This window comes from Alexandromys fortis, unplaced genomic scaffold (genome assembly GCF_014885135.2).
Source record: "Alexandromys fortis isolate MF-2015 unplaced genomic scaffold, M_Fortis_MF-2015_v1.1 scaffold_66, whole genome shotgun sequence".
In the NCBI taxonomy this organism is placed as follows: domain Eukaryota; kingdom Metazoa; phylum Chordata; class Mammalia; order Rodentia; family Cricetidae; genus Alexandromys; species Alexandromys fortis.
In genome coordinates this window covers 1,419,761-1,446,494 of record NW_026067950.1, presented here as the reverse complement: position 1 = coordinate 1,446,494, position 26,734 = coordinate 1,419,761, and the positions used below count along the sequence as shown (strand labels likewise).

The window sequence follows — 26,734 nt, the reverse complement described above, 5'->3', positions numbered from 1 at the left end:
CCTCTCCTCTCCTCTCCTCCTCTCCCCTCTTCCCTTCCCCTCTACTCCCCTCCCTTCTTCTCTCTCTTCCTCCTCTCCTCTCCCCTCCCCTCCTTTCTTCTCTCCTCTCCTCCCCTCCCTCCTCTCTTCCCCTTATTCTCTCTTCCCACCAGCCCCTACTATCACTCTACTGCCCAATCAGGTGCCTTAGGCAGGCAAAGCGACAATCTCTACGCCATAAAACATGCAGTATAAACAAATGTGCCTCACCTTTACGAGTTATATGTATTCCACAACACTCCCTCCCATCTTATTCCCCGAGGTTATATTCATGCCAGATTTTCCTTCTCTGAGTGGCCACCATCTCCTGTTCCCCAGTAGCCCCCCTTCCTGAGCAAACTTTAGCTGTGTTAAGCCATCATCTTTGACTGTTTGATGTATGTGCCCGAGAGACAGCAGGAAGTGGTAAGTGAAGCCAGCCCAGGGCCATCTCAATGTGTTCGGGCCGGGTCGCTCTTCCCCATTGGGGTTCCCCATCTGTTTCCCATCTGGCCTGAGCTCCTCGGCACTGTTCATAGGGAAGTGCCTGTCTCTACAACTGCATTAAATTTTCTATTATATGTGTTTATTTGTAACGGAGGGCACTTTTCCAAAAGGTTCTTAGATTTGAACTTTGAAATGATTTAATCTAAATTTTAAAAATAGGATATGTAAGACTTGTTAACTTTTTGACTTTGAATGTTGAAAAGGAAATTTTCTTTGTTTCAAAGCTAAAGGAAAAAATGAAGAAGCTATTTTAAGAACTCTAATCTTAGTTCACCAGACATGATCATTTTCTGTCTATTTCTCTAGTACCTTGTTATACTTTTAACTTCAAGCTCCTTTAAAAACAGTATTAGAATTGCCTATTTTCCTTTGGGATATTACTGATTTTTTGTAAGAATTTGAACATATGAAGTATGCACGTGTGTTATATTCTCTCCCTTGTGTGCTGCTGAGGATAGATTTCATAATCTGCTCCTGGGATTACCCATGACCTCTGAGAACCATTAGTGCTCCCATGCTCCAAGGAGCTTAGTGTATCTACTGATCTCCCTGTGTTCCTGGGGAGTTGGAATCCACTCACTAGTTCGTTTAACTACAGTAAGTTAGGTGTAGTGTACATGGGAACAATGACATCATCATGTATTCTGTGTCCCGGGGTCTGAAGCCATTAGTAGATCCCAGGAAGAAATATAGAAATACTTCAACTTGAAAACGAGGGCCAGTAAAAAGTAAATAGGAACATTTCTCTGGTCTTGCTGACCGACCAATGCAGGGCTCCTAGGCCCCTGAGCCACACTTGAAGAGTTCTTCAGGGTGTTTGTTCTGGGAGGTCTGGGTCTCTCTTCTGTGATTCACCTCACATAGAATGTTTGGCTGTGGATTATGTGGGTCTTGCCTTCCCTGCCCAGTGTCAGGAGACAGTCAGGGACATGCCATGGCCCACGGGTTGTGGTTATGAGGCCAATGAGGGGTGTCTCTGAAATCCTAGAATCAGGTGTGGGCTCCCATGTTGTGTTACGGTACATTCAGTCTGGGATTTGTCCCAAAGAGGGATGTATTGCTTGGATTTTCCTTACCTTTCTATTTTGGCTATAGATCTTGAAAAATATTTATATTTAAATTCTTAGTATTTTTAGTTTATTTTGAATGAGTTTTAGAAATAATGTTCAAATCATTTTATTTCTTTCAAGTAAATGTGTGCGCCTACTGGATATCCTTAACTCAGAACTCCAGTTGTACACACTGCACCACATGATTGTCTGCTGTCACGTGACTAACAGCAGACTTGTGGACACTTCAGTTCTTAAGTGGCCTGCTAATTACAGACCCTGTAGTGTGTGACTTCTGCTTTGATGCCCATTGATTCTTGCACAATTCTGCCGGTTTAGCCAGTTACCTGCTGCAAGGCAGTAAGGTGTGTGAAGCCTGCCGGGGGCTAGACCACTGCTGCTGAGAACAAATGAATTTCGGTGTTGAGAGAAACTGAGGGAGAGAGAAATTTGTTGATTTATTTATTGATCGATCAGTTGGTTGATCTGCCTTCAAGTTCTGACTACATACATAGGGGCAGGAGAAGCAAACCTCTATTTCCTTTGAGTCCTTCATGCTTGAGAAACATGGCCTTGTCCCTGATCGGCATCTATCTGCGTCTGCAGAGGTCGGATCGTTGGCCTCTTAACCTCACTGTCCTTAGAAGTGAACTTATGGATGGGAGTAATGACAGGATCAGCTGTGAGGAGTTGGTGTGCCTCCTAGAGATCTCCTTAGCCTGGCTTTCCCGTTTCTTGTTTTGTTCTGCAGACCTATTTAAATCTCTTTCCTGGGGCTGGAGCACTTGCTTTCCTTCCAGAGGACCCAAGTTCAGTTCTTACCACTTCCTATCAGTGGCTTATAGTTGTCTGTACTCCAGCTTCAGGGGACCCAACACCTCTGGCCTCCACGGGCATCTGCCTTCATGTGCACATGCTCACATGCAGATAAACTCCTACATATAATTTAAAATAAAAAAATAAGAGTTTTGAACTTTTGGACTTGGGTGCTGGGAACCAGACTCTCAAGAGCCATGTATGAATACCAGCTCAATTCTGAGCCAGCTTGAATACGTTGGTTTTATTATTTTAATGGTGCTTATATCTAAACAGTCAAGTTTTTTTCTCTAAAAGAGTCAATAAACATTAATACTTTCATGTACTTCAGAGCTCAGATGAAAGGGCTAGTGGTAAGGTACAGGGGAGGGAATCAACCATATATCAACTCATCTTTCCACTAGCTGCTGCAGAGAGATTCTGGCCACTTTCACCACCTGTACCTCAACACTTCATTGTTCACATTGCAGAGAAGCCAGACTGTACATTTTGGGATTGTCTACTCATAGATTTTAGGATAAAAGGCATTGGTACTCAGTCACCGCTTTAGAAAACTCAGTCATTTCTTGTTCTCCAGTACACATGAATAAGTTTGAAATATAGTTACTTAGACAAGAAGCTTCCACCAAGATTTAAGTCATGGTTTTGTGTAAAAATAAGTGTTAGATGCTAATTGGAAATTTGCTTTCAAGAATGTCAATATTCTGGTATTTGTAAATCTGTGAACAGAGAATTCTGACTGGAAAATGAATAAACTTTAAAAACAAACCAAAGTCTCTGTCCCTATGTTAGGCAGTGAGCGTCCAGTGAGCAGAGTCCATTTTAGATGCCTGGTGAAGTCCCTGTCTGATTGACTAGTGACTGTAAGAGGAAGTGCAGATATTGACATTACAGATGAGACTGACGGCTTGATTTCCTACAGGACACATATTAACACAGAGCGAGAGAAACCAGTTATTGGCCATAGCGTCATCGTTGTTCGTGGCATCCCAGTTACGAGCACGGCACTTTCAAGAGCATTCAAGGTACGAAGTGAAGGGTCAGAAAATACTCATGATTGTCTTGTCTGCACAGAAACATGTCAGCAAAAACATGGTGTGATCTTGGCTCTTGATCCTCTCAGGGTCTTTGGGGAAAATTATTGTAAACTCGCTGTTTAATGGGGTGCTGTGAGTGCTTTAGTCTAACTTCCTCCCTCCTTCCCTCCCTCCCTCCCTCCCTCCCTCCCTCCCTCCCTCTCTCCTTCCCTTTCTAATGTGGAACAGAGTATCTTAGCTGTCTAATTTAGACATCAGTAGAGATAAGACACCACTCTGATATTTGAGGGAATTTTATTCAGCTTAGCATGCATTGGTTATTTCTAGTTTATTAATTTTCTAGTCTTGGAAAATGTTCACCATGCAGCATGAGAAACCAATCCGAGTGCTTAAAGACAAATGTCAGATATTGGAAGCTGCAAGGTGAGATGGTTGTCTGTAACCCAAGGATAACTTCTAACTCTCTGGTGACCCGGTGACAAGGGAAACACACCTTTACCAGAAAAAGAACAAAATTCTCAAGGGCAATGTTTGTTTTTCAGGGACGATGTCACTGATCATAGAGTTGTGCTTGCTAGAGTAACCCTTTAAGGAAGTCCGTTGTGTTGCTCAAAATGAGTTATTTTACTTTCTTCTTGCTTTTCTGCAAGAGGAACAATGAGAGAGTGGGCTGATTGTGGAAGGCTACCAGCAAGCTCTGCTCAGCACCGGTCAGGATCACATTGCCTCTGAGGAAGTAGACAAGATCACGGTTGTGTGTGGTTGCATCTTAGTACTTAATGTGGTCCACTTAGGCTGCTTCTTCAGAGGAAGTGCTAGAAGCTCAGAAGCTCAGTGCACACAGTCTTTTCTTTTGGGGAGTAATGAATGATTCAGTAACTATCTGGAGAGGTGTGTGGCCATGGTTCAGCAAACTGCAGAAGATTGACAGAATAGGGGGAGTGGTCAGCAGAGCCACGACACTGATGCCTGCAGTCCAGGATGGCAGTCAGGAGCCACATGTGCTCTTCCGATTAAACCTAAAACCCAGCTTCTCCATCACCCTGGCCATATTTCAAGTGCTCAGTAGCCACATGTGGTGTGAGGCTATGGGCTCTGCGAACACAATGGTCCTTTTCATCTTGGCAGCCCCGCTCCACTGGGGTCCATGGGCCCGCGCCGCTCTAGCGGTGTGTGTGTGCGCGCGCGCTCAGGAGAGAATCTCAACCCCCTGTTATTTGTGGCTACTTCTTGAATGATGGTGGTATTTCTGCCCTCATTCTCTTCTTATTTGGTTTGCTGTTGCCTCAGAAGTCCAAGTAGTTAAAGGTGAAACGATGTGGCCTTTAGGAGCTGTGCTGGCTTTTATTTAAAGGGAATAAATATGCTCATTTATTCTGGGTCAGACTCTGAAGAGGACTTAAAGTAAGAAAAGTGAAAATTGGGTTAATCCCACACTTCGTTAACAGTCACTTTAAACTTTGCTGGGCTTTACCTGGGGGAGGTATTTGCATAATAATTAGAGTCATTCTAGTAACACTGGAAGGGCAGCTTCCTGTGCTTTGTTTTCTCGCTTTAAACCCAGGGCCGGGGCTGCATTTCCAGGGCTTAATCTTTTTTGATTAAAAAATCCACAGTATTATATTATGATTATTTACTAGCTATTCTTTGGGAAAACTTGTTATGTTTTAGAGGTCTTTAAACATCTGCAATTTATGATAGTATAAGGAGCCCATCAAATCAATTCTCGGCTTCCACAGTCATAGAAAAAGTGCTCCATCATTTCCTCTCTATCTGTCATTTCCCGCCGGCCCAGTTGTTAACATTTTAAAGGAAATTTCCACACACAAACAGGCAGATTTTACTTGTATACTTCAGCCAAATGCTGCTTCTGTGTAGCTTAACCCTCTCGAGACAGATACACCAAGTGTCTGTCAGAAAGCTCCGTCACCTCACCTCGCTTTGGCACTGCCTTCAGGGACCACCTTCCTTTGTGTTTGACTTCTCCAGAATTTCTACCCCAAACCAAATTTGTTCATCGTTACCTTTGTAACTTTACATGTCATATTGTGGAACTCATTGTCTGGTGGGAATAATTATATTAGTGAAATACAGAGATCAGCGCTCAGTTATGCAGAGCATTGTGCATAGCCACGTGGCAGGTGATTGTTCCGTTCTAATGAGTTGATTTTCTGTGGCCACTTCTTAGGCCATAATGCTCTAAACCAGCACCACCAGTAGCAATAGAGGCACTAAGTTGCATTTGCACGTCTGCTATGGAGGGACCCGATGCCTCCTCCGGGCTGAGGTCTGCTGTCTGAACCTTCCCAGCCTGGCTTCTGAGGCTGTTTTTATGATTGGCTTGGGAACAGAGTGGCATGTCACCGTCCAGGTGTGGCTCCACCATGCTGTGTTTTCACTTCCAAACCGGTAGCTCACAGCCCTTCCTCTGGCTTGCTTGTTTTGGCTGCTGATCTTATTTTTCCAATTTCTCTGTGGTTTTTACTCTTTCATCATTTATGACTTGGAAAAAGACATTACTATGTAGCATAGTATTTAGATAGTAAAGTGATAGGGGGGGTTTCAGGGAAAAAAAAGAAAAGTTAATGTCAGAAACAATAGTGCGCTTCTTGGGACGCCTGTAAGTGTGCAGAACACAACTTCTTACATGCGTGCATACTGATTTACTGTGTAGTTTTGCACTCCTTCGCAATCCTTAACCCTCTGGGGCTTTGGGGTGTCAGTCACTCAGAGCAGAGGCCTGGAGTACTCTCCCTAGCTCCAAAATAAAGTTAAAAATAAAAACACTTTAATGGAGAGGTGAATATTAACTCTGTTAAAGGAACACATTCTCTTATGTGAATCTGAAATGATTTTACTGCATTGTGGGTGTGGTGTGGTAATTTGTTGTACTAACTGGTAATTTTTAGAAGGAAAATAGCAGTGATAGTCCCTTAGTCCCTTTTGGTAATGTTTACGCTCATAATGCCTGCTGTCTTCAGCTCAATACAGCTTGTGGAGCAGTCAGGGGAACTTGCCTTACCCTGGGCAGGCCCACCTCTGCCTCTCAGGCTTCTCAGGTGCTGGTGAGAAGGTCCACCTGCTGCCACATCCCTGTCGTCCTCCCGCCCCCTGTCCTCAGCCTGAACCATGCTGTAAGGGGCAAGAGCAGTGTTAATCTGTTTTCACACATTGCGTTTATTTCAGGGTCTTTGAGAGTAAATACCAACTGGGCTTATAAGAGTATTTTTATTGCAGATACATAAAAATTTACTAAATTCGTTGACCTTATTTTGTTCACTTGCTTTTCCTTTTTTGACTGTGTGCTGGCTAGTATTTTGTCAACTTTACTAGGCTAGAATCACTTGGGAAGACCGAACCTTAACTGAGGGAATGTCTCTATCAGATTGGCCTGTGGGCAAGCCTGTGGGACGTTTGCTTGATGAATGATTGATATGGGTGGGCTCAGCCCATTGGGCCTGGGATTTTAGGTGGAATAAGAAAACATTAAGCCATGGGTAGCAAGCCTGTAAGCAACACTCTTCCATGGCCTCTGCTTCAACTCCTGCCTCCTGGTTCTTGTCTCAAGTTCCTGCCCGACTTTCAGACGTTGAGCTGACTCCATGCTATTCGGTGAAACAAACTTCTCTCCCCCGGTTGCATTTATCACTGATTTATCAACAGCAATAGAAACTCCACAACAACAACTTTTTTTTCCAGCTCACCAGAAGATGCTCTCAGAATTAACATGGTTTTTCTCTTTAATTCATTTGTAATTCACTTAATGATTGTTGTTGATAATGAGGACTAGTGAGTTCAGGTGTGGTAACTCACACTTTTAATCCCATTGCTTGGGAGGCTAGGGCAGAGGGATTGCTATGACTTTGAGCATAGGATAGGCCACGTAGTGAGTAACAGGCTGCTAGAACTACGTGGTGAGACCCTGAAGAAGAGGGGAGAGAGCCATGGTATGTATGTTCCTCTGTGCTGAACATCAGAACTTACTACTGTAGCCATTTCTAAGTGTAGAGGTCTGTAGTGTCAACTCTAACAGTGTCTGCAGCAGCCCTCTGGCTTCTTCATCTTGTAGAACCGAAAGTCTATCTAATGATAAACTCCCTTCTCCTGCCCCAGAGCCAACTGTTCTGCTCCCTGTTTCTCTCAGTTTAACCACTCTGTGGAATACTACTTTAACTAGGGAAAGATGTGTTACATTTGTTTATGCTGCATCTGTACAGCGATGGAAAGATGAGTTGCTTTTCCTGCCTAAGGCACTTGATTGGTCTAATAAAAAGCAGACCAGCCAGTAGCTAGGCAGTAGAGGGATAGTCAGGGCTGGCATGCAGAGAGAATAAATAGGAGGAGGAATCTAGGTTTGAAAGGAAAGAGAGAGGAGAGAAAGGAGAGAATGAGGGAGAAAGAAAGGGAGATACCCATGGGCAGCCAGGCAGCTGCCAGACAGGCAGACTTGGAGTAGGACGTACAGAATGAAGGAAAGGTAAAATGCCCCAAGGCAAAATGTAGATGAAGAGAAATAGGTTAATTTAAGTTATAAAAGCTAAGGTAATTTGTAGGAGGACACCTTACAGAGTGTGACATTACCCACTGAAAATGCACACACCAAAAGGTCTTTGATAACGGCATAGCCGTTACTTAGATTTTTCAGCATAGGAAAGCATGGGTTGCTTTGGCTGTTTGGACTCCTTTATCCAGCACTGAACTGTGGGACCAGCACTAGAGAGGCACCAGGAGTTTGGTTCCAGCTCCATGGTAAGAAACTGCTTCAACCTTATGCCTTCATCTTCCTGTCTGAATAATACAGGCTTCTTCAGCTCAGAGCCTGTTTGAATTGAACGAGGTCGTAGATTTCTCCCTAGTACTGGTTCAGATGTTAAAGTCCAGAAACCAGAATGTTTTTATGATGGCCCGTGGTAATACTGATGAAAACAGCTCAGCCCACAATGTGGAAATAAGGCATTCCCTATGTTAGGGTTGGCCTAGGCTGTGTGGATCAGGGACATCTCCAGCGTCTGGCCAGTCACACCGCCTGCCACCACAGTCCTGTAAGGGGAAATTGCGTTCTCTCGAATCCCCTCTCTGGGTTATTGTTCTCCTGACATCTGTGGTGTACATTCTTCCCTCATCTGGCTTCCTGATAAAATGGAGAATCAATGTCCTAGTGATTTCTGCTCGACAGATGCAATTATCTGAGGTTTTTCTTGCTATTGAAAACCAGTGGCCTTTCCCGGTCTCAGATGTAATTTGTTCACTTGTTCTTGAGTTTCCATCTGGAGAGTGAGTGTCAGGTTTCAAATCGGATTTTAACCATTGAAGGGTAATTGGGGAAAGGCACACAGAAAAAGTGGCCTTGTGAAATCATTCCTAAGAAAAAGCCAGTTTTGTTGTGTGGTTTGCATTATAGGAGGTTTAAAAGGGTGTGTCATATTGTATCACATTTATACCAGCTATGAAATAAAACAAACTTCTATGCCACACTTGATTCATGTATGTTCTCGGGTAGGTCATGTTTTTACAACGACGTTGCTGGTTGGTGACTGACAATATAATTTGCATATGTCCAAACACACATGACCATACAGCATCTTTGGAAATACACACCTCCGTCTGAGCAAGCGTGCCTCTGGAAGCAGTGAGAGGAGAGAAAGACACTAATGCCGTCATTTCCTATTGGCTCTTACTGCTCCTGCTACGGTGTTTTTAATTATTTACTATGACTGTATCTTGGCCGAGTTAGAAATCACAGTGGGCCCAAACACGAAATCGTGCGTGTGCGAGAAGATACATCTGTAATGTTTTGCTGAATATCACATTTTAAAAATATTTCTCTTCAGTTCGGCTGTCCTGTGAGGGCTGAATGTTATTGTAGGCGAGTCTGTGTCTTCCCTGCCCTGACTCCAGAAGCTCTTGCACACTTCATCAGTATTATTGTGATTCTGTGGCTGCAGGATCCTTGGCAGCTGTTGCACCCCACTGGCAAATCCTATTCATTCTTCTTTCCCATTCACCATTGCCATTGGAGAATTGATTTCTCTCTCCTCTACTCTAACCTTTCCCAATTCATTTCGGATTGTTCGATGTGAAACATTTTAATTTCATATCATACAGCTATTCATCTCACAATCCCTTTTTTAACCTGTCACCAGGGTAACAGCATAGCATGCTTTCTTTAGGCAATCAAGTTTTTATTTCACATGCTTAATGTTGCATTAAATGTTTGCATTTTGTTTAACCCCCATTAAATACTTTGAACTCTGGATATGTTTTATAGGGTAATGAAACTAAATCAACACCATCAGTGCATTTATAAGAAAATGTCAAAAGATTAATTTGCATAATGCAAAGATGATTGTTAAAAATCCAAGTTAGCCGATCTGTGCAAGGTAATTTTCAGTAGGGAATGGAGCAGTATTTGTATATTTATGTTCAGCCTTGTTCCAAAAAAGAATTTAAAATTGGTTTATAGAGATTTGTCAGGGAGAGAAATGCAATATTTAAATGAGTAATGGGATTGGTACAAATGGGAAATAGATCTTTTGAAGAAAATGCTTAATTTTTCAGCTTGCTTCTTCCTGTAGTTACGAATAAGAACATAATGACCTAGGTGTTTAGTGGCAGACGGAGTAATGAGATGGGCCAGGGTGAGACGAATGGTTGTTCTGGGAGCTCGATTTGGGGAGCGTGTTCATTAATATCTGTTTGTCGGCGCACGGCAGTATTGTATTTCCCTTAGATGACACTGATTAGTGCAGATGGATATGCGTGTATGTAGCTCTGATTCTTTGAAACAATCTGACCAGGCTTGTGTATCTCTTGCCTTTTCATCTTCACCCACAAATAGTAATTTCACTGAAATCTGTTCTAGGGATAAATTCTGTGAAATGTGGAAGGTACTAAGAAGTATAAATAAAGCTCTGGGGAAAATAACCGGAGCTAATGAACCATGTTGTTTGAAAGTATGGTTGTTTAAAAAGATACTCACATAGTAGTTGTTCATGTTTATACTTAGATTCGTTTCTATATTTACTAATGCTTTCTTGGTAATAGATAGAACAAACTGAGTTAAGCTTCCTGAGTTATTGATTTTCGGTCTTTTTTTTAAACTTTGAAGTGCATATATGTCTTAGAAGCATTTTTATTAAAATTTTTTCATTTATTTTTCATGCCTACCATAGTTTCCTCCAGTTCCTCTCCTCCCATTCCCTTCCCCACCTCCTTTCTAACTCCCCTTCCCCCACCCACTCCTCTGTCTCCATTCAGAAAGGGCAGGCCTCCCAAGGGAGTTAGCATAGCCTGGCACATCAAGTTGAGGCCGGACCAAGCTCCTCCCCCTGCATCAAGTTTGGGTGAGGCAACCCAGCATGTGGAGTGGTTTCCCAAAAGCCAGCTCAATCACCAGGGACGGGTCCTGATCCCACATCTAGGAGTCCCACAAACAGACCACACTACACAACTGTCACACTCATGCAGAGAGCCTAGGTTGGTCCCATGCAGGCTCCCTAGCTGTTGGTTCAGAGTTGATGAGCTCCCATGAGTCAGGTCCGGGGTCTTAGAGGCGTATATTAACATACTCTTGTCTTCAGTTTGGTTCTCTGGAAATTCTGATGTGCCCTCTTGAGGTTGTGTGGATCCAGATAGCACTGGCCTAGCTGAGCAGTGTTATGACCATCTACTTCACAAGGTCTCCTCCTCTAAGTAAATCCTCCTTTTCATGATGATAGCCTTTGCCTTCTGAATTAGTTATCAGGTCATTCAAAAAATCGCAGATGGTGCCCATGTGATAAGGTGCATGAATCTGTGACAAGAACACAGTCATCCCTTCCTTCTTAGGAACCCGAGAGTCTAATAAGATAGGTGGTCGCTCACTCTACAGTGCCAATGAAGAAGAGAGATGTCTAGGTTGTTTTCCAGAGGAGAGAAGAAATCTAATTTTCAACTTTGACACATTACTCCATCTAAAATATCCAGTTTTCAGCCATGAGTAACAGCATGTAAAGAAACATGAAAGTGTGGTTTACGCTAGAGATGGAGTTAGTGGAGACCATCCAGGAGGGAGTCTAGGTGCTAAACTTATTACACAGTGATCTAAGCAAAGTATTTGAAATGGATTCCAGGTGCCCAGCGAGACGGAGTAGCAGTTAAGAGTACTAACTGCTCATACTAAGGACCTGGGTTCAGTTCCCAGCTTTCACCTCTCAGCTGCCTCTGACTCCAGTTCCAAGGGATCGAAGACCCTCTGACATCCTTGGGCACCTGCATGCACATGGTACACATAAACTCACACAGGAACATGTACTACATACATATAAACTTTTAAGAAATTTAGTATGTTCAAGAGCTAAAGGGTTGCATAGTAACCATGACTGACAAGATGGTAGATATCCATAGAAATTGAAATGATAAAATGACAAGTAATAATTTTAGATAAAAAGATAATGCTTAAAACAAAACCGTATATCATCTGCATTCAACTATAGATTTGAGGTGGTAGGAGAGTCTTCAAATGTTAAGATATGTCAGTTAAGATTATCTACTATGTCAGACAGAAAAAAAAGTTAAGACTCAGAGATTTAGAAAGAAGGACACAATCAGTCTAGCCACACAGATCTGCTTATAGTTCCAGAATGAGAGGAGAAAGAAGCAGAAAAATAATTGAAAGAAATTATGGTCAAGTTTACTCAACTTTGATGGATAGTGTATTCTGCAGAATCAAGAATGTTAATAAAGTACAGGTATGATAAAGAGAGCCACACAGACACAGCTCAACACACAAAACAGGAAGAATTTTAAAATCAGTAAGAGAAAAACGAACTGTATCTTCACACAGATATGGAGTTCATTCCTCAGCAGATACTGAAATAGTTGGGGAAAGATTGGAACCAACAGGATATAGTGTGGTTTACTGGTAGAGTACTTTTCTACCTCATGTGATAGACTATGGAGTTGGTCTCATACATACATACGTATGTATGTACATATATACATACAAGCCTGATTGTGGGCTAAGAGATAAACTTTCCAGTCAGAAGATCTTTGTTCACAATTCTTAAAAGTCTGGCCTGTCAGAAACTACAGTGTATGAGGTGCATGTTTTTGTTAAAGCCGTCAGAGAATGGTTAGAACTTAAATAGGTAGCCATCGTCTATGGTCCTGAAGTCTCAGAGAAGACACTCAGGACTGTCAGGACTTTGACATCAAGCAGGATATCATGGCAAAATGGGGGCAGCAGACAGAGGAGTTTCCCTTAAAATATGTGCACATGAAAACTCCACAGAGCTCAGCATGGAGAACTTGCTGGAACGACGAACGAGCTTGAATTTGAGTTGCATACCAAGCGATGTGGTTATGATGCTTGGAATTTTGCATCGTACTAGTTGGGGGGTCTTGTAAATACTTCAAGCTTTCCACTAAAACCCTGGGAGGGGCTTCTCTTCTGGAGAAAGACTGTTTCTGGAATCAGCAGTTTGCATGTTTGGTTTATAAGAACAAAGCCAGATAGACACATCCTTACATGCCATGCAATCAGGCCTTCACCTTCAGTTACTAATTAGTAACTTCAGTACCCGCCGTCATAAAGACCACTCAGGAAGATAGCAAAACCTAAGTCCCTTCAGTATCCCCGCCCCCCCCCCCCAAGACTGGTTTGGTAGATAGTTTAAGAATAAAGGTGACTTGTAGTTAAGAAAAAGAGCAATCAGAAGGAACCAGCCAGGAGAATTTGAAGATGATGGAATCATGGGTAAGGACTTAATAATAGCAATTCAAACTCTTTTTAAATATTAAAGAAAAATAGGAACGAACTGAAAGGGAATCCAGCATAAGAATGGAAACATTAAGAATGTATGAAGTGAAATTCTAGATGTAAAATATGTTATATTTACCATGGACAATTTGATCAGGACATTGAAAAGCAGGCTGTGGTGACAGAAGAAAGAATGGGTAGTTCAGAAGGTAGAGGAAGGAGACTCTGTATGGTCTGAAAAAGAGCAAATGAAATTTTGGATACTGAAGAAGTACAAAAGGGTGTTTGTGGAACTCTAAGGTAAATTTCATACCATGATTGTGGTAGTTGGTATCAGAGACATACACAGATGTCCAAATTTACAAGTTATGAGCTTAAATATTAGGAGTTTTTTTCTTTGTGTGTGTGTGTGTGTGTGCGCGCGCGTGCGCATGGATTCACTCATGTGTGTGTGTCTTTATATGTGTCTGGGCATACATGTGGCATGTTGGTGTGGAGACGGAAGCATATGTTAGGAATCTGCTTCCATGGTTCTTTGGCCTTCTCGGCACAGGGTCTCTCAATAAAACCCAGAGCTCACTGATACAGCTAGTCTCACTAGCCAACTTGACATGGAGAGCCTTTCTCTTTCTGAGCCCTGGGATTGCACACAGGCCTTCATGCCTACCTGGCTAATTCTAGTTCTGGGGATCTGAGCCTCAGATATTTTGCTGACACAGCAAACACTTTGATCACTGAGTTGTTTTTCCAGACCCAGGTTTTGTCTGTCTGTTTGTTTTTTAAATGTCTTGTATATCTCAGCAAATATGTTTTTAAAAATTGAAGACAAGCTGGTTGGCAGGGGCGCACACCTTTAATCCCAGCACTCAGGAGGCAGAGGCAGGTTGATCTCTGTGAGTTCAAGGCCAGCCTGGTCTACAGAACGAGTTCCAAGACAGCCAAGGCTGTTACACAGAGAAACTCTGTCTCGGAAAAAAAAAAAAAATGAAGACATTTCAGTGAATTGCGAGATATCAAGAAAGATAGCAGATGTTCTGGGCATCAGAAAAGGGAGGGACCGAGAGAACAGGGCAAGGAATGTTAGAAAAACACATTGGATGTTTTCTCTGAGAACAGACTGAGAATAAGTGGCTGAGAGATGGCTCACACTTGCTAGCATTAGCTATGTCCAAGAGGACCTGTGATTCACTCTTAGTACCCATCTGGAAGCTCACAGCCTCCTGTAACTGCCACCCCAGGAAATCTGAATGGCCTTTGTGGGTGACCACACACTTGTGGCATATACAGACACAAATACATACACAGAAATAAAAATAGTAAGTCATTTCATATTTTACCCAGCATTATCCTAATGATCCTAACCATTGGGATAAAAATAAAGAAGCCAATTAAAATGTAAAAAACAGAAACAAATGGATACTTTGCACTCAGTAATCATTTGCACAGGAAATATTATGGACTCTCCACAACTAACACATTTAGGAAAGTTGTAGAACTAAAAGTCAAATATAAATTGCATTTCCACAAAGACTAAAACCAATGAAAAAGAATCAATGTTCCATTTAACATAACATTAAAATAATTAAGCAAATACCTTAACCAAGTATATTCCATGCAGTCACTCCTCAGCATAGTAAAAAAACAATCGATGTTAAGATTAGAAAGCAAGGACATTTAAGAAGGAGACTATAAGAAATTCATTATACTCAAAACACATAAATTGAACAGGAGAGACTCAGAAGTGCTATGCATGACGAAGAGGCATTCAGCATTAACCCTGTGTGTGCTCAGATGGGACAAACAAAGATGGAGGTGGTCCCTGCCTTATGCTAAGTCTAGATTGCATATGGGTCTAACTACAGTTCCAGGGAGAGGGAAGGCTTTGTGCTGGCTTTAGAATCTCTCTGGCTGATCAAAGGGAGCTTTAGAAATAGCTAACAAAGGTGTAAGCTATGGCCTATGAAATTTCCTGAATAACCTCAATCTCTCTCTCCTCTCACAGAAGAAATCTAGAAGTCAGTCATAGGTCCATGTATGCATCTTCTCGGAGAGGAGTTCAGGAAATGGTGCAGGGGTAAAGGACCCACTTGGGGGAGGAGAGACCTATGGAGTCCTCTGACCTCTACCTGGGTACTGTGCCATATGCCCACACATAGACAAATGAACAAAACTACAAGAAATGTGTGTCTTTTGAACCTTAGAATAGTAGAAAAGCAAGCAAACAAACAAAAAACCAAGTTGCCATTCCCTATCTGTTAGAGCATCTACAACCCAGAGTGCTCAAGACACCAAGTACTGCCAAGGATGAGGGCGGGTGTTGGAGGAAGTCTTATTTACTGCAGCGGGAATACAAGGTGACACAGCCGTGTGGGCTGACAGTTTGGCAGCTTCTTACAAGGCTGGATGTCCTTGTAACAAGATCAAGCAGTGGTGCCCTAAGTGTGTACTGCAAAGATCCCATGCCCCTAAGTGTGTACTGCAAAGATCCTATGCTCCCGAGTGTGTACTGCAAAGATCCTATGCTCCCGAGTGTGTACTGCAAAGATCCCATGCCCCTGAGTGTGTACTGCAAAGATCCCACGACCCTAAGTGTGTACTGCAAAGATCCTGTGCTCCTGAGTGTGTACTGCAAAGATCCCATGCCCCTGAGTGTGTACTGCAAAGATCCCATGACCCTAAGTGTGTAGTGTAAATATCCCATACCTGTGTGTACTGCAAAGATCCCATACCCCCAAGTGTGTACCTCTGAATGAAAGGAGCCTGTTTGGAGGCAGCCTAGAAGTGCGGTGCTTGGCTAGCATTTGTGAAGTTTGTTACAAAGAGCATTCGTAACAGCTTTGTTTGTAACACTCCTAAAATGGAGACCCTCCATGTCCATCAGCAGGAGGAGGAGCTAGTTTTAGTATGTGTACAAGAGAACACATGTGTGTAAAAGAAAGTATTCAACAAATATGAGGGGAATTCAAAGTATATTGACCAAAAAGTTCCTATCATGCTTGCTGTCAGGGGCCATTGAAGTGTAGCTTTGGTACAAACAACTGAAGTTCGTGGGAACCTGTTGGAGAGCTGTGTAAAATGACCGAAAGAGATGGGGTGATACAGAAGACGACAGCATTTCACCATGTAAATTGCATAATTTTTAAATTTTTCTTTTGTATCCATGGCGCCACAAGGTGATGTGATACATATACCTTGTTTAAAATGGTCTATCCAGGATAGCTAGCATTAACATCTTGAATATCTGTATTTCCTTGTGCTGGGAATCTTGGAGTCCTTGGCTTCTGGTTCTTTAAATGTATACAGCAAATTCTTCTAAGCTAGTCTTCCTTCCATTGTGTAAAATATAAGAAGTGTTCCTGCTCTGTAACTTTGTTTTTCTTCCATCCCTCCAATCCAGTGACTCCTCCTCTGGAAAAGTGTTTGGTACCTTGTTATACAGCCCCCCATTCACCCCCTCTCCTCCTAACCTTCTAGTCTCCAGTGACCCCTATTGATTCTTAGTTTATGAAATCAACTTGCTTCACTTCTCATGTGTGAGCTCATTTGGTATTTGTCTTTCTGTAACATGTTTGTTTCCCTTACTGTCCTCTGTTCATCCCCATTGCTACAGATGACGGGATTGTATGCATGCACATCTTCCCATGTGTTGATGTTGATGGACACTCTGTTCTTCTGCAGATGACGGGATTGTATGCATGCACATCTTCCCGTGTGTTGATGGATGCTCTGTTCTTGTTGCTGTGACAGAATAGCAAACCAAAGTAACTTGAAGAAAGAAGGAGTTCCTTTGACTCATCATTTTTAGAGTATAGTCTTGATCCTCCTGCACACTTGTTTCTGGCTTTGAAGGGTTCCCTGAAAGCTACTTTTATCTGTCTTCACAGTGATGAACTTTAATGTTACCCTGTTGTAAGTTCTCACATAATAAGGCATAGAGTTTTGTTTGGTTTGGCAGTAGGCTTCTGGTTAAAATTCCTTTAATCTGTTCCCTCCTTGCTTTCCTATTCATTTTGATAGCTGATGGTTCTGTGAAGAATTTTACATGAATTTATTGCACTACTAAAACCCGTGCTTGTGACCTTTCCTCTGTCTGAACTTGCTGAAAGTGAGGTTTTCAGCAAATGGCTGACTTTTGGTCTTGGAGTTGTTTGCTTTTCCTCTTCAGTTGAGGAAAATAAGAAACACTTCATACGCTAGATCTAAAGTTTCATTAAAATTGCTTATGCCCTATCTCAGGCATTTTAAGTGGGCCATCTGTCTAAACATCTTTCTTTCTCTCCCCCACCTTTTCCTGATCATTTCCTCGACTTATTCATGAGCCATGGGAGGGCTCCTTTGTAGTCTGCCTGTATCTCGGGCCGTCTACCCCCACTGAATACGTCTATGTGCTTGCATAACACAGTTTTGCTCTATGCTGGAAAATTTCTGAACTGGGTTCAGATGAATGGCGCACTTTCTGAGGGCCTTTTTCTTCTTACAAAGATTTGTATGCAGGTACTGACCTCAGCATCTGTGGAATTCAGCAGATTATTCTGGGTCGATTTACAGACCACTCACTGGGGCCATTATGACGAGGCAAGTTCTTGATGATTCTCTGACTGTTCGAACTGTTCTGAAGGGCAGAGCCAGTCTCAGAATCCACCCTCCAGTGCATGCAGGAGGCTTCTGAAGGCCACTGTCCTAGCTCGAGGTCTGTGTAAACTGTTAGGCATCTCTGTTATTAGCGCATCGTTATCACTCGTGTGTTTGCAGTCGTCTGGTAACTTATGTGTATGAGAATTGAAATTAGCAAAGTCAGCCATCAATGTTCTCCTGTAAGATCAGGAGAAGCTGGTGGACTGAGCAGATTGAGTCTGGCTGACTGGCTGGTAATGGGAGTGAACAGGCCTGGTGGAGCTGTTGTTTGTTGTGAGCCGCTGGTTACTGGGTTCAGTGATCTCAGGTGTGAATGCGCAGATTAAGTCATACAAAGTGAACCTCGGGCCAATGGCAGCCCTTTCCACAGAAACATAAATCGTCTGTCACGAGGGGAAGCTGAGCCCTGCGTGCTATCACCAGGGTGACTGTGTAAAGTAGCTCCTCACCTTTGAGGAGGGTTTGTAATTATTTTCCCTTGGCTGATTTCACTCTTTGCTAAGTGACACCCAGGGCCTGGTGTCTGCTAGGCAAATAGTCCACCCAGAACTTCATAACCCATTTTGAATCATTTCAAGTTATACTAACCGGTGTAATTATTTTTTATTTAATTTAAAATATAACTTTAGGTAGTTATTGCTATCATGTTTATGCTTTCTGAATCGTAATTGGTGTTTCCAAAACAAAACAAAAAACCAACTATCCCTGTTCTCTTAGAGATCCTGCAGAACCAGAGCACACCTTCCTCCAGGTTTGCATCTGTGTCTACTTTGGTGCTGCGATATTGTATGGCTGAAAAACTGGCATAAATGTCCAAATTATCTATTTTATTGACCAAACAAAATCAAACTACCTTTCAAGTCATATAAAGCCAGATTACCCCTGGTACTAACCCTACTTGAGGGTCATACCTTCTGTTCTTCTTGGCACCTGGAGGTGTTGCTGTCAGGGGGACGTTTTTCCTCCATTCCTTTAAGGAACCTTAGATGGCACTGCCACTTAGTGCTGCTCCGGGAGCTCGGGTTCCCATCACCTGCCTGTGTCTGTGGGAGCCCACTGACAGGCTCGAGGATGTGGGTCCTCAAGTGCATTGCTAAGGAGAGAAGGAGCTGAGACATGAACCTCTGCACTTTCTCCCAGAAGCCTGTGCTCTTCCATAAGGTCCCTCCTGGGGCAAGCTGCAATGTATATGAAACAGATGTGGATCAAAATAAAGCAGTGGGAAAATAAATAATGGCTGGGTCCTGAGGAGCGGCAGCTCTGTCTTGCCGCCATCTGCCCGATCGTTTTCTGTGGGAAAAGTCCGGTGACTCCCCACCTCCTCTGCAGGGAAGGATGGCCGCCTTACTGGGAACGGTCTTCGTTCTCACTGACTGCTGCTGAATTTTAGGAAATACTACAGCATATAGTACTGGTCAAGTGCAGGAAAGACAGTGACATTACATTATCACCGAGGCAGTGATGAAGGCGGTGACCCCTTCCTTGGAAAATGTGAGACAGTCCAAAGTGCTGTGATGGGAGGATTTAGTCAGGGCCAAAACAGGAGAGGCCTGAGAGGGCACTCATCGTGGTCCTCTCTGTGTGTCTACCAATGCAGATGCCGCTGTTACTCTAATGTTATGAGGGAAATGCATCCTGTCAGTTTGTTCAAGGTTAGGAATCTAGGCAGAGTTCATTCCACTTCTGTGGGTCAACAGAGTCTAGTTCAAAACCACTGGTCCTCTGCCTGTTTGTTTGGTTTACTTAAAGGGAGCTGGTCCAGTCAGACACATAAGCCAGAGAAAATATATATGGAAGATACAAAAATTTGGGGCTTTCCTTTTAAGGACTTGCTTGAATGGTAAGAAGCTCACTTAAGAATTAACCTGGTGTGGAGCAGAAAACCATAGAGCTGCCATGATCAGGAAGGAAACAAAGATGTGGTGCTGAGAGGTTGGGCATTTGAGGTTGAGCAAGGAAGGTAGACTAGCAAGGAGACAACCGCAGGGGGATCTTGGAACTGCAGACTGCCCTGGCCTTGCAGCTACTGCATTTGTGTGGCTCTTCGGGCCCTCTCCCAGGAATGGGCCAGACTGTAGCTCAGTGGTAGGATTCTTGCCAGGCACAGAACCTTGGGTTCCATCCCAGCACTAGGAAAATTAAGTCAAGGCCGTAGTCCTCCTTGAGACCTACAGTGCAGTGCTGGAAGTGCCTGTGGAATTCAGGGGCTGGAGTGAGGCAGCGCGCACAGAGTCTCTTGCTGGTCTCCTGGGTTGGTCATTACCTTCCCTCTTCCCTCCTTCCTGTCTCTCCCCTGCTCACTCTTAGGAACTCTTGTTTATTCTCATTCTTCTATATGATGCTCTGACCTCCAAAACAATTCTCTTCAGGTCATCTAACAGTGTCTTCCAAGCTTTCTTCTGTAGGATTTGAGACAGTCATTGTTAAACAGATGGAGCCGTCTGTCTGTACAAACACCCCTCACCTGTTCATCTCCCTTCGCCAGGCCCCTGTACCTAGGGGGGGACTTGAGAGTCATGACTGTTATGACTATACTTTTTTTAAAAAATAGAAAACCAAGTAACACAATTCTTTTGAAATTTGAGAGACTTGAATAACCTGCAACGTTAAATTTAGATCCAGGGCTGGAGCTAGAGCCTAGATACTAAAAAGTACTAGCGTTAACAATACTTTAAAGACATGAAGACTATAAATGTGTGACATTAGGGTTAATTTTGAAGTCATTACTTTTTTAAACAAAATTATGGGAACTTTTTTTTTTCCTGGAATCTTGACCTAGTTTTTTTCTGCCCTGTGTAACACCAACCGTACGTTTCTATGATAAGACTAGCTTTGTGCAGAGCTTTGGCAGCCTTGTATGTATTCCAGGATTACCAGAAATCCAGGACTAGGGAATATAGAAGACATGGGCTGTGTGCAGGATGGGAACCATGGCGACATGGTGCCAGTCAGTCTGTGGACTTGTAGGTCACGGAGTTTAATGTAACTTAGTGCCTGTCCTTAAGGTTTCAGTCCAGCAGATGTGCTAAGGTAGGTTTTCTCCAGTGGGCACTATGGAGGAGCATTCTGTATTGTTTACAAGTAGAGTAAGGTATTATGGTTCATTCTTTTTAAAGAAATAAACTTTATTATTATTGTGTGTCTGTATGTGCCTCTGTGTGTGTGTATGTACCTATGCATGTGTGTGTGTTATAAAATTAATACTGTTTAAGAAAGATTAATTTATGAAGGGCGGTGACAGTTACACAATTCAAGTTCATAACATCAAGCATGCCTGATGCGTGTCTTAGTTAGGGTTCTTACTGCTGTGAAGAGACATCATGACCACAGCAGCTTTTAAAAGGAAAGCATTTAATTGAAGTGACAGCTTGCAGTTTCAGAGGTTCAGTCCATTATCATCATGACACGGATCATGGCGGCAAGCAGGCAGACCTGGTGCTATAGCTGTAGCCAAGAGTTCCACAGCTTGCAGGAAACAGGAAGTCAGCTAAGACACTGGGTAGTGTCCTAAGCATAGGAAACCGCAAAGCCCGCCTCCACAGTGACACACTTCCTCCAACAAGACGACACCCACTCCAACAAAGCCAGACCTCCTAAAGTGCCACTCCCTATAGGATTGTCCAGCAGATTACATTCCAGTCACCAAGATGAGGTGATAATGGTGCCACAGTTACAATAGGAGGCTGCCGTTGTCTTTGGAGTGTCCAGTTTTCATCTGAAAGCTGTTTTCCAAGGGTGGGATCAGTGAAAGTGTGAAGTGTGTGTTTGACTCTCCTACTCCACACACTGGTGCTAAAGGTAAGTAGTTGATCGATAGAGAATCATATATAACTAACGCTTTTCCCTCTTTTTTGCTTCAGAGTGCCAGTTGTTAGAGCAGACGTGGCCAAGTGGGAGCTCTCAGTAAAGTTACAGGATGCAGAGCACAGTGTCGTGGCATCGAGCAACGGGTCAACATTTGTTGTGAGTTTTGCTTGTTATTTGGTATTCTTGAATTATCTAAACAAACTTAGAGCCTGTCGAGCCTCTCCAGTGTCTCTTCCCAGCCTCCAGGAAGGCTATGTGTTTGTCTTTATGAGCTGAATTTACGATAATTAGGGAACACGTTCCTAGATTTAGCTGCTTTCTGAAGTGCTTCCTGAAAAGTCATAGGCTTGCCTTTGTGACAGAGATTAAAGGTGCGAGAATCTAATCTAATCCCACCCTTGGTAAAGCAGCTTTCAGATATAAACCGGATCTGATGGGGAGTGTCTCTAAGCCATGCCCTGTCAAGATTATTGGGGGCGGGGCTCAAACTTCATGTTTGTTTGCAATTTTGTCATAGAAACTCATGACCCCTAACCTGACTGTTCAAGCACTGTTTTTAGAATTTTTTCCCTCTGTAAAATCCTCTCCTGCTTTACATTTTATTTCATGGGGGAAACGCTTTGAAATGAGTGCATTAAATTGATCTGGAAAGAACCCTCCTTGGCATGTGTCATAAAAACAGAATGTCTCCTCGTTTTTCCCTTGGACGCTATGGAGTGTGTCATCCTCAGAGAAGAGCTTGGGTTCCTGTAGTTCCTCCAACCTCCACATGTAGACGTGGACTGAGCTGTTTCAGGCTGCCCCTTGCAGGGTGAGTTAGACACGTTGGTGTGAAGACCTGTGTGGTATGGCACCTTTTGCTCCTCTCACCAGGGAAGTGTAGTTGTTTGCTTGGTTTCTTCATAGCTAGAACAAAACTTGCCTAAAAGTGCCAGGACACGTTTTGGTTATGGACTTCAGAGAAAGTATAAGCAAGGTCATGTTTGCTTAGCTTACAGTGCAGCTCAGAGAATCCATAATTTTAAGAGTTTATAATTTTTCAGGCATTTTAAACTTTGAAGATTTCAAAAGGAGGGAGTATAGTGTGCGCAGACTTCGTACTGAAAAGAAAAAACATGTGTAGATTCAGTGAGTCTTCCTGCAGCTCCCTTCTGCTCCTGCTCCCCCAGGGGTGGCAGCCGTTCTGAAAGTGTCCGTATAGATGCTCAGTGTGTGTTTGCTCTATAGCAGTGAAAAGAAGCTACAGGAAAGTGCATGTACTCACACACGTGTGCGCACATACATACACGTGCGAGCACATGTGTGATACACTTGATTTTCTACACAGAAAATGTAAACTGGTGGTAAATTTATTAAACTGGGTAGAAAGCTATGTGGGGAATTTAGAAGTTAATACGGTTAAGATGTCAATACTACTCATGGTGTTATAGATTCAGTGCAGCCCCGATTGAAATTCCAGTTACACTAAATTCACATGGAATTTCAGGAGATCTTAAGTAGTCAAAATCTCTAAATAGAAGAACACAGTTTGCCTCCTGGTTACTATGTTAGAAGCTCATTACAAATCTTTGGTTATCAAAATCTGTCTCCCAGGCTGATACCTATAATCCCGTCACCCCAGAGACTGAGGTATAAGGATCGCAAGTTTCAGACCACCCTGGACTATGTGATGAACTAATTGCTAGCCTTGGCTACTTAGGGATACACTATAAAAAACTGCAAAATAATGGGCCTGGGGAGATGGCACAGTGAGTGAGAATTCTTATGAAGGACTTGAATTCTTCAGACCCTTAAATCCATGTGAAAAGAGCTGGGCAGGGTTGTGTAACCTTGACTGTAAGCCCTTTGCTATAGGAAGTGGAGGCAGGGGGATCCCTGACACTTGCTGGCTTCCAGACTAGCTTCAGTCTAGCATTACCATCCTAAACTATCTTTGATGTCTCTTGTAAACAGAGACTGCTCATTCGTTTCCCAGCCACTCAGACCCAATCACACAGAAACTATATTGATCATAACACTGTTTAGTCAATGTCTCAAGCATATTCCTAGCTAACACTTATATCTTAAATTAACCCATTTCTATTAACCTATGTGTTGCTATGAGGCTATGGCTTACCAGTATGGTTCCGTATAGCATCTGTCTCCTTTGGCAGCTACATGGCATCTCCCTGACTCTGCCTACTCTCTTTCTATATCTCTGTTCGGATTTCCTACATGGCTTTGCTCTGCTAAGCCATTGGTCAAAAGAGCTTTTATTCACCAACCAATAAGAGCAGCACATATACAGAGGGACTTCCCACATCAGTCTCTCAAACTTATATATATTACACCTCTTTAATGAGTTTCTTTTCTGAGTCCAGTAAACAAGAAAAACTATTACTAAAACTACCTAATCTTCAACTCCCTCAAAGACCTGAGAAAGAAATAATACTAACTGAGTAAGCAGGAAGTGCAAGCAAGTGACTTCCAAAAAATGTGAGAAATGACAGAAATAGCTGTCTGCTTGTACAGTCACCCAAGGTTCCTCTGAAATATTGGGATACCATCCCCAGCCTACAGGCCTAGAATATTTTGACAGACTTTTTTATAAAGCAGGCTTTTTGAAGGACTGGCCTGCATTTTCTTGGCAGTGTTTAGGAGTCACTCTTTTGTGTCCTGTTTATCCAATTAGGACAGCAGACTTTCAGCAATTGAGGCACTTTCTTGCCCAGTGGCCAACTTTTGCCACAAAGAATGTAAACTTCATGTAGAGTTTCTTCAATGGCCATCATCTTCTCTAAAGTAGATACGTGTTGCCAGAAACAGACATGTCTCATTGTCATAAAAAAAGAAAGGAGCCTATGTTATTAGAACATCTTAAATGCCATATTTGTAGATCTCTGTAGTGTTTGAAGATGACCTGTCTATCTAAAATATATCTTTGTTTTACCTTTTGTCTACAAGTTTGATTGTAATGACTAACTACTAACTTGCATTTCTTTATATCCTAATTAGTTGGTAATAATAACTTTCAAGAACTAGAAATTTTATTACATTGTTAAATAAGCTGTATAGGTACAATATCTTGAGCAAGATTAAAAATATATATACAGTATGTTCTAACAAAATTAATCTCAAATTTGTATCAGTATACAAAGATCCATATCAGTGTGAAATATTTAAGACAAGTAGTTGCTTTTTAAAATTAGATTCAATAATCTACCCTTTTATCCTATCATGTCTATATCCCTCTTTGTTCTTTTCAGAGCAAAAAATCTGAATCTAAACTCCTTTGTTCAACTTCTTTCCCCTGACCATTACCAATAACAGCTTGTAACCAACCCCCCAAACAATGACAAATATCCATAACCCAATGAAAGACAAAACCTACCTACCCCACCTCTTGGGAATGTGGACATCATGTTCTTAAATTTGCTTCCTGCTCTCTGGGGGGCAACAACATCTTTAGGGGATCCTGAAAAGAAAAATTTGAATTAACTGTCAAGTCCTGAAAGAGGCAGCCCTGTCATTTGTTGTCCAGTCTCTACATAATGAGAAAGTGCCTGACTTCTCAAGTCCTGGCTAGAGCAATTTTTGAGACTGGATCATCTCAGCTGGCCACCTCATAATTGTCCCAAGCAGTTTGTAGTGCAAAGCCAATCTTTAGATGGTATTTTTCAGCTTAGTAGTTGCCATCATAGTCCTGGTGGAAATGTCATTGTGCGATTTCATTATCTTTTCAGAGACTTCAGAGACTGCATTAGGTCAGATTATTCATTTTCTTGGGAATTTTTTTCAGGGTAGGTCTCCCTTCTCCTTTGGATGCATTTGTCCATAGATCTTTATATACCTCAATATGGTTGTTTTTATTTTCCTAAAAAGAGAAACACTAAACCCTTCCCCAAACCTACTTTTGGGGAGGTTCCCTTTTGGCAAGTTATATATCTGATCCATCTGTTAGTTTTATAAATTCGGTGGCCATGCTGTTTCATACCTTTTATAACCAAGAGTTTTCTCTCGTTCAGATCTAACCTTTATCAATTTTGATTTATGATTTCTCTTGAAATTTTTGTTTATTTTATAAAACTGTTTTATCATCCAGAGCAGTGTGGCTTTTTATAATAGGCATTGGGGTCTTTAATTGCTTTGTGAAGGAGTTTCCTCCACAGCCAGAAAATAACTGAACAGATTTGAGGTGCCGGCTTGCAAGAGGTCCCTCAAGGCATTTCCCAATAGCAAAGGATCACTTTGATAGTCCCTTGTTGATATATATTCATCAGTCCAGTGCCTGCTCTTGCCACACCTTCTGTATAATCCAGGAGGGAGGTGTTCTTTTTGGTTTATACTTAGACAAAACATTGTTTTTGGAATGCTCTGTTTTCAATCCCTTTTGAGATGACCTTATTTACAGCAATTGAGATGTTTGACACTTTGATTGTTCTCCAAACCTCTGGAAGTCACCTCTCCTATCCAAGCCTCATCATGGTCATAAGAATCCACATTGATTTTATCTCAGATCCCTTCCTCCAAGGGTGTTGATCTTGCCTTTAATGGCCTAATTTCCCTTTTGCATTGTGCATTAGCATTTTCAAAAGCCAGAGATTCAAGTCTTATTTGTCTAACTTCTAAATTTGGTATCATTCTATTTACTGCTGATTTCAATTTCTTTAAGAAATCAGTGAAGGTTTCTTTGAGCCCTGTATCACTTTAGTAAATGACTCAATTTTCTTTCCTACTTCTCTAATTCTGTCCCAAGCATTCAAAGCTGCTATATGGCATAAAGCCAGGGTGTGATCATCATATACATTTTGTCTTTTATAGTAGCATAGTCTCCCTCTCCAAGAAATTGGTCCTGGGAGATTTCCATACCTCCCAGGTATGTTGTTCAATGGTCTTAGCCTCATCTTTCCACCAGGTTCTTCATTGCAATTGTTGACCAGTCTCCAGGACTGCTGTAACCAAGCCTCTCGTCTTGATGGATAGTTCTCTTACAGGTTGACCATGAGTTTACCATCTGCTTCACAAAGGTGAATGCCTGCCATATGAGACTATCACTTCCTTGAATCTCCTTAAATCTAACATTTCCACAGATTCCAGTGAGTGCTTTAACAGTCTTGGGGATGGCTGTCATTTGGTAGTTCCCATAA

The 26,734-nt window shown here is 42.3% G+C and overlaps 1 protein-coding gene across 2 annotated transcripts in view; it reads left to right on the top strand.

Moving 5' to 3' along the window:
• The window catches only part of Pcca (propionyl-CoA carboxylase subunit alpha), a 272,275-nt gene that overhangs the window by 135,050 nt on the left and 110,491 nt on the right, over nt 1-26,734 (top strand). For both annotated transcript variants that reach the window (XM_050150358.1, XM_050150359.1), the window contains exons 18-19: nt 3,313-3,415; nt 21,662-21,764. In XM_050150358.1, coding sequence (XP_050006315.1) covers nt 3,313-3,415; nt 21,662-21,764 — 206 coding nt within the window. The remainder of the gene's footprint in view (nt 1-3,312; nt 3,416-21,661; nt 21,765-26,734) is intronic.